General features: G+C 41.5%; 1 protein-coding gene across 5 annotated transcripts in view; it reads left to right on the top strand.

Annotated features, from left to right (window-relative positions):
* The window catches only part of ZFAND2B (zinc finger AN1-type containing 2B), a 61,088-nt gene that overhangs the window by 960 nt on the left and 47,693 nt on the right, over positions 1 to 12,435 (top strand). The window contains exons 1-10 of one of the 5 annotated variants that reach the window (XM_075180987.1): positions 192 to 313; positions 3,014 to 3,087; positions 3,198 to 3,292; positions 3,379 to 3,510; positions 4,134 to 4,285; positions 5,528 to 5,626; positions 6,252 to 6,306; positions 7,601 to 7,677; positions 9,418 to 9,493; positions 10,027 to 12,099. In XM_075180987.1, the coding sequence (XP_075037088.1) occupies positions 3,033 to 3,087; positions 3,198 to 3,292; positions 3,379 to 3,510; positions 4,134 to 4,285; positions 5,528 to 5,626; positions 6,252 to 6,306; positions 7,601 to 7,677; positions 9,418 to 9,493; positions 10,027 to 10,071 (786 nt within the window). In that variant the 5' untranslated portion in view covers positions 192 to 313; positions 3,014 to 3,032 and the 3' untranslated portion in view covers positions 10,072 to 12,099. Of the gene's footprint in view, positions 1 to 191; positions 314 to 3,013; positions 3,088 to 3,197; positions 3,293 to 3,378; positions 3,511 to 4,133; positions 4,290 to 5,527; positions 5,627 to 6,251; positions 6,307 to 7,600; positions 7,691 to 9,417; positions 9,494 to 10,026; positions 12,100 to 12,435 lie in introns of those variants that run through there. The other 4 variants (XR_012678320.1, XM_075180986.1, XM_075180988.1 and 1 more) reach the window with 4 other exon arrangements.

Here is a 12,435-nt window from a genome sequence, read left to right as displayed (position 1 = left end):
TTCATTTATTTAGTACCTTCTACAAAATGACAACTAGAAGCTGATTGGTTGCTATAGGCAACATCCCCACTTTTTGAAACCCGCAGCTTAGTAAATATACCCCTTAGTCTACCAGAGAAAGCCATAATTTAATAGATGAACGCTATCTGTTTCTAGATACTTTGGATGTCTTCTGGCTGGTTATAAAGCATTATAGCGACCTCATCAATGTTCATTATCATCAACGTTTATATAGCACCACGAAATTCCATAGCTCTTTAAAATTGGGAACAAATACAGTAATAAAACGATACTGGGTAATACAGACAGAGAGGTAAGAGGGCCCTGCTCGCAAGCTTACAATCTATCGACTTCCTGTTAAAATGATTATTGCTTTTGAACTTCGAGCCCTAATCCCGAGTAGTGATGTGTTGTCTGTTGCATGTTCATCACAAAGTGAATTCCAGGAAAAGTGAAAACAAAAACAGGTTAAGATAATAAACAAAAAGGGCATAAAAAATGAAATAGCGGCTAAAATAAAAGAGATAATCAGTGTGCTTGGATGACTTGACGCGTTTCACCAGTGTGTCTGTCTTCCTCAGTGGGCAAATGGCCATTTATTAAAAGCAATAAGTGTTTCTTGATCAGTCCTTAGATGGAGAATATCTTGTAGAAAAGTAAGTTCTATAGAACACTTCAAAAAACATTGGGTCATATTCAGTGAGCCGTGATGTTCATCCGAATATCGCGTCTGTGCACATTTTTAAGTACACATTACCTCAAGATCGCGGGTTTCTCCTCGCACCCCGATTGGGGGGTGGGGGGTGGGGTGGAAAGTGCCTTTGCGACCGTTCCGAAGGCGCTCTACAGCCAGCTGAATACTCCCATTTATATTTAGCGCACAGGTCAGAAAGTAAACAATCCGGCTAAAATGGCAAACTGACTCTTAGTGGGAGATTCAGTTGCTGGTGATGTCCTACGCGGACATCACCACAATATCTGTCATTGCCAGCGATTACGATAGAAATCTCCGCTCATTTTTCTGCACACCTCTGTGGAGTGCAAAATAAATTAGTGGAGATTCCTGCCATAACATCGGTGCAATGTGTCTCTGTGGACGGTCCGGAAGCACATTGTGCTGAATTGCATTTCCCCCTTATTTGTCAGTTACTGTTCTTCATTGCTCAGTAGAGAATAGAAGGGTAACATACAAAAATGAAACACGAAAAATCCTTTGGGAGGTTGCTACTTGCACCATGCCACATTCAACACATTGCAGCTTACTGTAATATTTGGTGAATAAAATCGAATTTGTTTGGGTGAAGTTGAACTGTAGATTTAATAAGGTAAATTAACTTTTGAGTGGCTTAACTATATAATTTATACACAAGCATTGTTAATATCTGTATAAACATTGAGTTCAGATGTCATTGATTCAGTGTTCGTTAGGAAAACCTGTGTATTATAAGGAATATTGCACCGCTACTATTATGGATAGTCTAGGTCACTTTGGATTTCTGGGACCTGTATAAAACACTCTGGTGATTACGCTTTTTTTTTCCATAAAATTGCTGACGTTTTCTTAAATTTAGATTCTTATTACTAAAACTTTAAAATGTCATGGAATGAATAAAGCTTGATAAGCATTGAATACACTGTGCACGTCCATTTATTCATATGTAATTATATGAGGAAATGGCTACCTTCACGTTGGCTGCCACTGTTTTCTTACCAAGAGTGCAGGAATTTTGGGTAGATTTACTAAACCTTCTAAAAAGTAAAATTGTAGATGTTACCCATAGCAACCAATCAGATTCTAGCGATCATTACTAGACTGTATTATATAAATGATAGCTAGAATCTGAATCCAGAATCCTCTTACCTTCACATTAAATAATACGTTTAGTGTTCATTGACCTCCTTATGATATGACAAGGCCAGAACAAATTATTTTAATTATATTTTTGCAGATTTGTAAGGCTTCACAGCGCGTACAGTAGGGAAAACAACATACATAAAAAAGGGACATACAAGGTAGACAAAAATAAATGCAGACATGAAAACAAAGGCTATGGAGGACCCTGCTCATTAGAGATCTTACATTCTAAGTGGAAGAGGGCACAGCTGAAACAAGAGGAGCGACTGTGGCTCAGAGTGGAGATTGGGATAGTTGTGAGGGTGCATTAGTGTGACTAGTGTTATCGGGGATAAGGTCATCTCTAAAAAAGAGATGGGTATTGAAAGAGCGTCTAAAAGTTTGAAGGCTGTGGGAAAGTCTGATTGAGCGAGGTAGGGAATTCCATAAGTGGGGAGCAGCACGGGAGAAGTCTTGTAGACGGGAGTGAGAGGTGGTTACCAGAGACGAGACAAGGCGCAGGTCAGAGGTAGATCTAAGAGGGCGGGAGGGAGAGTATTCTGATAGGAGATTTGAGATATATGCAGGGGTGGTGTTGAGGGTTTTGTAGGTAATAGTGAGTCATTTGAATTGGATTCTGGAGGACACAGGGAGCCAGTGTAGGGATTTGTAAAGTGGAGCAGCAGATGTGGAGCGGTGAGAGAGAAAGATCAGTCTTGCAGCAGCATTTAGGATGGATTGAAGTCTGGATATATGGGTATCGGGAATGCCTGATCGCAGGAGGTTGCAGTAGTCAAGACGGGAGATGATAAGAGAATAGATAAAAGTTTTGGTAGCATGTTGAGTAAGAAAAGGGTATATTCTGGCAATGTTTTTTAAGGTGGGAGAAGGTCTGGATGTAACAAATAATATATTACATATAAAAGCATTCATACATTTAACTAATACTTTTTCTCAATATATGATTTGCAGTACGTGGTTAAAGGTTTAACGATGGGAGAATACATAGCTTTAATAATATGTTTTAACGTGTCAGAAAAGGAGTAGAATTAATCAGTGTTTTGTCGTCCATACAAACTCAACATTAGGTTGCAATAAGAGGACAATTTTGAATTGTTCCTAAGTAGAGCGGCCAATGTAATAATAATTTTATGACATGAATATTGGTTCTGTCTGTAGATGCTGTATCCTTGTTATCATGGAGTTTCCAGACCTCGGCAAACATTGTTCAGAATCAACTTGCAAGCAGCTTGGTAAGGACAAAACTCTGGTCTGTTCACTGGGTGCCATTAACCTGGGGCTGAATGGTGATGGGCGATATAATATGTGGGTCACCTTCTCACTGCTTCCTTGTACCCCACAGATTTCCTCCCTCTAAAATGTGACGCATGTGAGCAAATATTCTGCAAGGACCACATTACGTACGTGCTGCATGGCTGCAGCTCTGCCTACATGAAGGTAATTAGCCCATCAGTTGGGGCATAGACCTTCCTTAGATTGCAGTTGGTTGTTACTCTCTCACAATAGGGATCTCTGTCTGTCAGGATGTGCAGGTTCCAGTGTGTCCCCTCTGTAACACCCCAATCCCGGTGAAGAGGGGTCAGACTCCGGACGCAGTAGTCGGAGAGCACATTGACCGTGACTGCAAGTCTGACCCGGCTCAGCAGAAACGTAAGGTGAGGACTTCAGAGGTCACGTCATGGGTCCCCACTAGTAATCAAGCGGCCTTTAAAAACCCACCTTTTTCTTAAAGCCTTCCAGTCTCCCACTTAATTTCCTACCTTTTCTTCTGCCTCTTCCCCTTCATTACCCTTCCCTTTCCTTATCCTCCGTTCCTCCTTCTCTCCCTCTCTCCCCCGTGTCTCTCTGTCTGTCTACCCCACCCCTTAGATTGTACTCTCCTTTGAGCAGGGCCATCTCTCCTCCTGTCTTCACCACTTTTAACTCTGCTCTCCAGCTACCTTGTCCTCCTCCTGGAGGACCCTCTTCCCCCTGTCCCCTCTCGCTCCCTCCTCTCCCCTCTGGGGATCTCCCTGTCATCCGTGCCCTCCCTCTTGGGCTCCGTCGTATGTGGACCTTCCCCTCCCCCGCTCCTAGCTGTGCTTTGAGCTCACGGAGTTACTGTGCTTATTGTTTACTGTACTGTGCTGTCTCACCTCGTATTGTAATTTCGTTTGTCCCTGTACGGCGCTACGGACACCTGGCGCCCTATAAATAAAAATTAATAATAATAATTGTCTGTCATCATGGTGATATATTCTTACACTCATGGTAATGGGTCTCTGCGTTTAATATTAAGATATTCACTAACAAGTGTGGGAAGCCGGGCTGTCGACAGAAAGAGCTGATGAAGGTGATATGTGACGACTGCCATGGAAACTTCTGCCTCAAACACCGGCACCCGCTTGATCACGAATGCAAAGGCACGAGCGCCCCGATCTCCAGAGCAGGGTGAGCTTCCAGCGACGTGACTGTCCTGTGGCCTCCGGGTGTTCTATTCTATTGTGTTAATTCATTGTGTAGCATAACATGCTGTATCCAGTACTATACTGAATAATCTGCTTCAGCAGCCAGACAGATCTATCCTTACACCTGTGAAGGCTTAGCGTTGGATATTCACTCAATGATAAGGTTTGAAAACAAAAAGCAAGTTGAATGTATGAACGTTTTGTCTACTCTGTGCTGACATTAACGGTTTTTGATGATCACATTGGATAATTTTGGGCCTAGCCACTCCCACTTCAAACTTGTCTACACATGGGTGCAGGAGGGGGAAGTTGACTTGTCAAACTTTGTAGTACTGTTAACATTCTAATGTTTTGATTGGCTGTAGGTTGGTCTAGTCTCTCCCACTTCCACTGTCTGCTTTTAGAAATTAATACAGTAGAGGTTATGTCCCTTGTCATAGGCACCTACAAAGGAAACAAGTGGTAGCACTTATATTCCACTGTACACGTCCGACTAATCCAACCTCGTCAGGAATAAATCATGAGATTAAAGTGAACCAATTTTTGCTTCAAAGGAAGAAAAAAAACTTCAATTTGAATTTATGAACTTAAGTTAATGGATAGAATTGTTTTAAAAATATTCAGTTGCTTTTTTTTTTGTTGACTTTGTTAACTTCTGTTGTGACGGGTTGACCCTAGTCCTGTGAATGGTCTAATGCTCTTATTGGTCACAGGTTGGTCTAGCCTTGTGAATGTTCTAATGCTCTGATTGGTTATCATTTGTGCTAGCTCTTTGGATTGGCTAAAGGTTGGATCTGGGACAGTGAACGGTCTAATGATTCTGTTGAGTAGAGGTTGGTCTAGCTTTGTAAATGTTCTGATTGGCTATAGATTGGTGTAGTCCTGTGGATCTTAACGCTCTGATTGGCTGCAGGTTAGTCTAGTTCTAATGCTCTAATTGGCTACTGTTAGAACCAGCAGCATTTATTTTGTAATGCTCTGATTGGCTATTGATTTGTCCTATTGACTTTAACATTATTAACATATGAATGACTTGGACAAAAAGGTTAATACCAATAGGTGCCAACTCACCAGTGTAACCCACCTAAATGTTGGACTACATATGGAACATAGTATATGGTATTTATCTTGCTTAAAAAAAATGCTGTTTATAACTGATCCCTGAATAAACATTTTGTGAACTATTTGTTCAGCAGTGTGATATAAGTTATCATTTGTTTTGCAGACACGCTGCATTGCTCAGATCTCAGGCCTCCTCTTCCAAAGCACCCGCTTCCTCCAGCTACACAGCCGCCAAACCTGCAGCGCAACCTCAGCGGAACAGGTACAGGAAGCCGCCTCTGTTATGTATAACGCAACCTGTTCACTCTCAATGGTCCTAATGTGAAGAGTGAATGTGGCCCTTTGTACCACTGTTTATAACGTGTGATACAAATTTTCCAGTAGTATTAAAGGAGAACTCCCGAAAATAACTTTTTTTGTCAATAAAGTCCCGTATCCGCAACTACTAGAACCCTGGGGGACCTTATTCCTAAAAACGCTTTGGTCCAGGTAACAGACGCTGCTCCAGACATAAGCTTGGAGAAGTCTGTACAGAGGCTGCTGGTTGTTGTTAAGTCAGTTAAATGCAGCAGCCAGTTAGCTGTCTGGGGGGTAAATGTATCAAACTGCGAGTTTCCAGCGGGTTTGAAAAGTGGAGATGTTGTCAATAGCAACATTCTAGTTATCATTTATTTAGTACATTTTACAGAATGACAGCTAGAATCTGATTGGTTGCAATAGGCAACATCTCCACTTTTCACGTGGAGATGTTGCTGATGTGGGACTGATGTGAGTGAGTTCTCTGTACAGCGCTGCAGAATTAGTGGTGCTATATAAATAACTGATGATGATGATGACATAAAGGGCGATCTACACTCTTCTTTCTTACTTCGGTTTGTCTCTTTCAGAGTGAGTGTCCCCAGCCCCCAGCCGCCCGCTGCAGCTGCTTTGCAGAACGGATTAGTAAGTGTCTCTCTATGTAATGTCGCACTCTGACAACCATCTTTACAGGGCTGCCCCATTCCTTACCGGTTTGTGATTGGCTGAGTCAGCCCATTGCATGACGGTAATAATTAGGAGCTGAGCACTTTTTAGCTATATGTTTATCACAATACACAGCGCTCACTGTACAGTCAGAGAATATTTACTACTCTGCCATTAGAGCTTACAGTCTAAGTTCCCTACCATGGGTACAAACACACACCACGGTAATTTAGACAAAAGCCAACAACAGAATGTAGAGTACCCAGACAAAACCACCCATATACAACCTTTGTCTGAATAAATCTCTGTCCCAGCATATCAGCAGTGTAACTATGGTGTAAAGCAAACGGACCCCAAGCGATTGGGCTTAACCACAGCATAGTAACACATCACACAATAAGACACATCTCAGAGGTTGGTCACCCAGTTCGGTATGGACTACTGAATGCATATTGATAACAGTAGGGAGAGAATCCATCTAACTGATCTTAATGGTCCTGATCCATTTTCTGAAGAATAGATATTTAATCTCGCCCCTTTTGGGATAAGGTCCGAGACCTTATATCCCGTTCCTCCCTTGTCAGGTTCTTATAAATCCCTGGTCCGTCCTTCTATGCTACCCCCTAGAAGACGCTGACAAGCGCTCAGCTAAACCATCCTCCTATATCCTTGTCGAGAGCAAAATGATTTATAGGCAATTTCTAGAAGCATCGAGACCCCCCCTCGTTTGGTTCGTCATACGCATGGAGAAAATCACCTACCAGCTCTAAGACCAGGACAGTACCTTTACTCAGGTCGGGGAAACCTTGGCCATTTGATCAAATACCAATTTCCCCTTAGCTCTCCCATCCGCTCCCCCAGAACCCTCCCCAACACCCTCTTATACCGAAAACTCAGTCCCAATTCTAACCAGTAGCCTCTTGTGACTATTGGTTGTTATTTCTGAATATATTGAATCTTATATACTCTGGTGGTTTCATGATATGTTAGACCCCCCCCCCCCCCTTAATCCTTACCTATACTTTATTTTTTTTTCCTACTGGTTTTACATACTTTTGTTCTCTGTTCTGATTTCATTGTATAGAGCTGCAACTTATGTGTATTTTTGTTGTAAAACCTCGGATTATGACTGTAATTTCTTTATATACCTGCCTGTCATTGATTGTATCCGACTACTATTTGATAAAAAGTTTAATAAAACACCAGAATAGATATTTACCCCGTCACTGTCTGCAGTATGTGTCTTGTATTTGACTCTCTGCTGTTTTCTCAGTCGGAGGAGGAAGCCCTGCAGAGAGCTCTGGAAATGTCACTTGCGGAGTCGGCCCCGAACGTGACGCAACAGAACAGGTACAGTGAACGGGTGTGCGGGGCGTTTAGCGTGTTCCGGGGGAACACCAGTCTCCTATAATATATAAAACTTCTATTTACAGAACCACTGCCCCCCAAACTAGTATAACTGGTGCTGTCTCCCCCCCAATACCTCTGCCGGTAATAACTGCAAAATAGCAGATTCTGTATTCTTTAAAAGGCCAAATAAAACCACTATTTGGCAGTAATGTAACTCAACGGTTGTATTACATTTATAACGTTTATAAGATAATAGTAACTTAATATTTTATTATGAATCAACTATGGAAATTAATGCTTGCATGCAATTTATTTATTTTCTTCATTTTTTTTACAACAGAAGCCCAAAGTTAAAGTGGTTTTCCATCTGTAACCACTTAACACACACAAGTCCATCTCCGTCCTGAGACCCTCATTGTTTGCTTATTATAACAGGGTCCTATGTTTACTGCTGGTGGGGACCTCTGCTGGAAGGTCTCGGTATTGTATGAGTGCTAGAGGATGGATGTCACTCGCAGGTAGAACTATGGCTGAAGCAGAAGCTAATTATTTATATGATTTGGTTCTGTCCAAAGCTTACAGACGTGAATCTGCGATCCGTGACCTGAATGTCCCTTTATGGGGTCTGGTTGCAACTGAGTTATAGTTGAATAATTTATGGCGACTACCAGTAGGGGGCGCTATGACTACTGATGTGTCTACATACTGTCATCTTTGGCTCTTTCATCATCATCATCATCATTTATTTATATAGCGCCACTAATTACGCGGCGCTGTACAGAGAACTCACTCACATCAGTCCCTGCCCCATTGGGGCTTACAGTCTACACAGTCTTACACTAGGGTCAATTTGTTAGCAGCCAATTTACCTACTTTTTGGAGTTTTTGGAGTGTGGGAGGAAACCGGAGCACCCGAAGGAAACCCACGCGAACACGGGGAGAACATACAAACTCCACACAGGTCATGGTCGGGAATGGAACTCATGACCCCAGTGCTGTAAGGCAGAAGTGCTAACCATTGAGCCACCGTGCTCGCTCTTTGTAGATGATGCTTGGGAGAAGAGTTTGTGTTGCTTTGCTGCCGTTCAGCTTTTGTTGCAAAACAGCAATGTAGAAAAATGGCCACTGACTTCCGTTTCATTGGCTACTGCTCTTGTTCAATTGCCAACTGGCTGTCCAGGGGCAAACGCAGGATTTGTAGAGGGGAATTTCCACACCACTCCACCAGTGGGCGTGACCAGCATGCATGGGGGCGTGGCTATAATTTTAGGCAGTGCTTGGCTGTTCTGCAACTCTTCCTATCCCCATAATATACATGGGCAATGGTGCGTGCACTACTGTTAGGTGCACGCAGCTCTCCCTTTTCAAGAGGAGCTGTATGAAGCGGGAGCAGGGTCCAGCCACCTCAATTATACAGAGCCTCATGCTTGGAGGGGGTTTCCAGGCACTAGGAACCCCCCCCCCCTCGGTTTGCCTATGCTGTTGTATCTATCTGTACGTCGGATCCCTACTCATACGTCATTACTGAAGCCTGCCAGCAGAGGTCCTCACTCAGTCTAATTACAGCTTCAATGAGCAATTGGCTGAGGCCCATGGCGATGGCCGCCCACCAGCGCACTAGGGTGGGTGGGGATAAAACAAATTCAGTTTCTCTCCTTATCCATGACACATGTATGTGATTATACAATACTAAATTGTGTTTTTTGTATTGCTCCTTCATTTAATATTTCTGTCTCCCAGCGGTCAGGAAGACGAGGACTTAGCACTGGCCCGAGCTCTGTCCGCTAGTGAGGAGGAGTATAGACGGCAGCAGGCGGTGAGTACACAGAAGCCCGGTTCACGCATACCGCCTGCACGCGATGTCTATGGCGTCACGGCACAGATATCACAAATGCAGAGCATGGATTTGTGTCTGTGTCAGATATGTAATATAATCCTATAGCACCGTAACACATTATTTCATGTTTCCGTTACTTATTAAACATCATATATGTTGCCTATCTAATTACCTTGCTCCTATTTAATATAATATGCTTATAATCGCTCACTCTCCAGTGGATGAAATCTGACAATATACAAGGTACCTATTTTTTCTTTAGTGCTCTGGCCGACACCCTTAGGATTTTGCATTTCGCCTAACGCAGTACTGTGCACACTGGTAAGTGTCCGAAAAATACAATTTTAAGTTTTTATTTTATTTTTTTTATTTGTTTTTTGCCAGGGATATGGTGTGTCAGCCGTGTACCTTGTATATTGTGCATTGATTGACCATTATGCATTGTTTTTATTTAACCTTTTAATGACCACAAACGTGACCCTTCAACTTACACCTCTAATGTCTGTATTTAGGGGCAGAGCCGCAGTGCCAAGCAGACCACCTGCAACTTGTGCTAGCACAGCGCGGGGGACCACCCGCCACCCACAGCACAGACACAGGGACTACAAGCAGAATTTTAACAGGGTCACCTCGTTTTCCATTTGCAAAAAGGACACGTTATTTGGACAGTGATTTGCATGCCTCTCGTTAGTGTTTTCCGGCAAATATGTTGGGAATGTGTCAGGTTTAAAGTGCATCTGACACCAACACAGGGAGCCACAGCGATACAGCCAATGAAATCACTAGGAAGTAAATATCATCATTTATTTGTGAATATGACTTCGGCAGACAGAGGGACTGCCTCCGCGGTCTGTAGGCGCCGTGCTATTTAAACGTAGCCCATTTTCAGCATTTCCAAAGAAATCGTTGGATCAAGTAACACCAGTTAACAGTCCTCTTAACGCCACGTAACAGTCCTCTTAACGCCACGTACAGCGTAAATCTGTCAAATTCATACAATTCCATTCCCGCTGCTTAAGGAAAGGTAGTATAGATGCTTTTTATACAGTAGGTCCACCTTAGACAATCTAATGCATAATAACAGCTGTTTAGACTACAAGCCTCAGCATACCTTTGGTTAGCAAGGTATTATGGGATTTGTAGTTCATCAACAACAGACAATAGCTTTACTGTTGTACAAAAACAATCTATCTGTCTTTTCGGAGACTCTTTTAAAGTGTGTATGGGGATTTTTAATTCCATTACAGTGATATAATTAGGGTTTACTTAAGAGTCTTAACTATTTTTCTTAATAAATGCTAAACTGGAATATACTTATTTGATAGATAATTTTGTAAACCTCTACGTCCCCTGTTATTGGTTACTGATAATGTTTGCAACTTAATGCGACTGTTTTCAGCGAGTGCAGTGAGTGGGAACCTTCAATTGAATGATAAGCGTAAGTATATGTATCAGTTGAAAATGAGAATATTTTCCCTTTTAACACGAAATGTGTGCAGTGATTATATATAATCTCAATATAATATGGCTCCTTATGAAAAGAGCCGGTGTATGACCAGAATGTGACACTTAGACTAATAAGAATTTGTGCATCAATTTAAATGTCTACAGGCGATTAACATTGTCGTTTGAGTCGTTTTTGAGAATTATAATTTATAGAAAATGATATAATCCCAACTCGGAGCCTCTGCTGCAAGGACGGCAGTCCTATAACTATATATATATATATATTAATCATGTACATCCACAGATAATTAAACAATATATCTTAAAGTGTACATTTTCCACACAGCAAGATAGATATTCTGATCTACTGCCTGTTATATGTTCTGTATAGAGCACAAAATATACTTGTATATGTATTTAAAGGGTTTGATCATGAAACTTTGTTGTTTGAGGATTGTTAAGTGGAACATTTTTCTAATTATTTGTATTAAACAATATGTAATGTTGATAAGATGTGTGTTTCTTTCCCTGCATTTCACATTCCTTATGTTTTATAGAAGTGTTGGCTGCATTTGGGACATTTTATTGGTTTTATTGCAGATCTGAAGATATATCAGAGGTATCACCTGACCTGCCACGGCTCCCAGAAAAAAGTTTCACGAGTCACAACCTCTGGTATATATTCACAGACCTTCCCAAGTAATCATGACATTAGTATAATCATCAGGAATGTGGAATTTGGAAGAAATAGTCTATTTTAATAATTACTCCAAAATGCCTTTGGAAATTACAATTAGTAAAATGATCCATTTAAGACAGATCACAATACATGTCCTTTAAAGCCTCACTACCACATTTGGAAACATTTTTATCAATTAGGGGACAGGACACGTTTTTAAAAAAAACACTTATAGGTGATAATGCTTCTTTAAAGTTTAATGGTAATTCCGAGTAAAGCTATTTTCTCAGGTTCCGTAAGCGCTAAGAAGCGGACGTTTTACAATGACGCTTTCTGTTGATACTGTGACTATTTTAGCGATTGGAGGAAATTTTTTTCTCTCTCTCTCTCACAAAGAACGGTCAACTCTACTTGTTATTTTAATTTATAAACAACCAAATAAATGATGAATGTACATGAAGCTGAGACTCGTTATTTATCAAGGTGAAAATGAATGTATGGGGCAGTCCTGAATATAACGAAAGCACCCTCATTGGTCCCAGATATTTCATTCTCCACACAGTGGAGGCAGACATTTTGTGGACTGTACCAATGTCCGTGTGGAGACGGCAATTTCATTTCTCTAGAAACCAGTGACCTCAAACACAGAAGCTGCCATTTTGTGAGTAATATTTGAGAATATAACCTATAAATTAAGGCCATCTCTGCTATGTTTGTTATTCGTTCCATTTGATAGCTTGGTATAATATAATTACCCTAAGTGTCTAAATGGACAAATGGGTGTTGGTGTTGACAA

This window comes from Mixophyes fleayi, chromosome 7 (assembly GCF_038048845.1).
Source record: "Mixophyes fleayi isolate aMixFle1 chromosome 7, aMixFle1.hap1, whole genome shotgun sequence".
In the NCBI taxonomy this organism is placed as follows: Eukaryota; Metazoa; Chordata; class Amphibia; order Anura; family Limnodynastidae; genus Mixophyes; species Mixophyes fleayi.
Note: the sequence above shows the minus strand (reverse complement) of the source record. Positions and strands in the feature narration are given on the sequence as shown.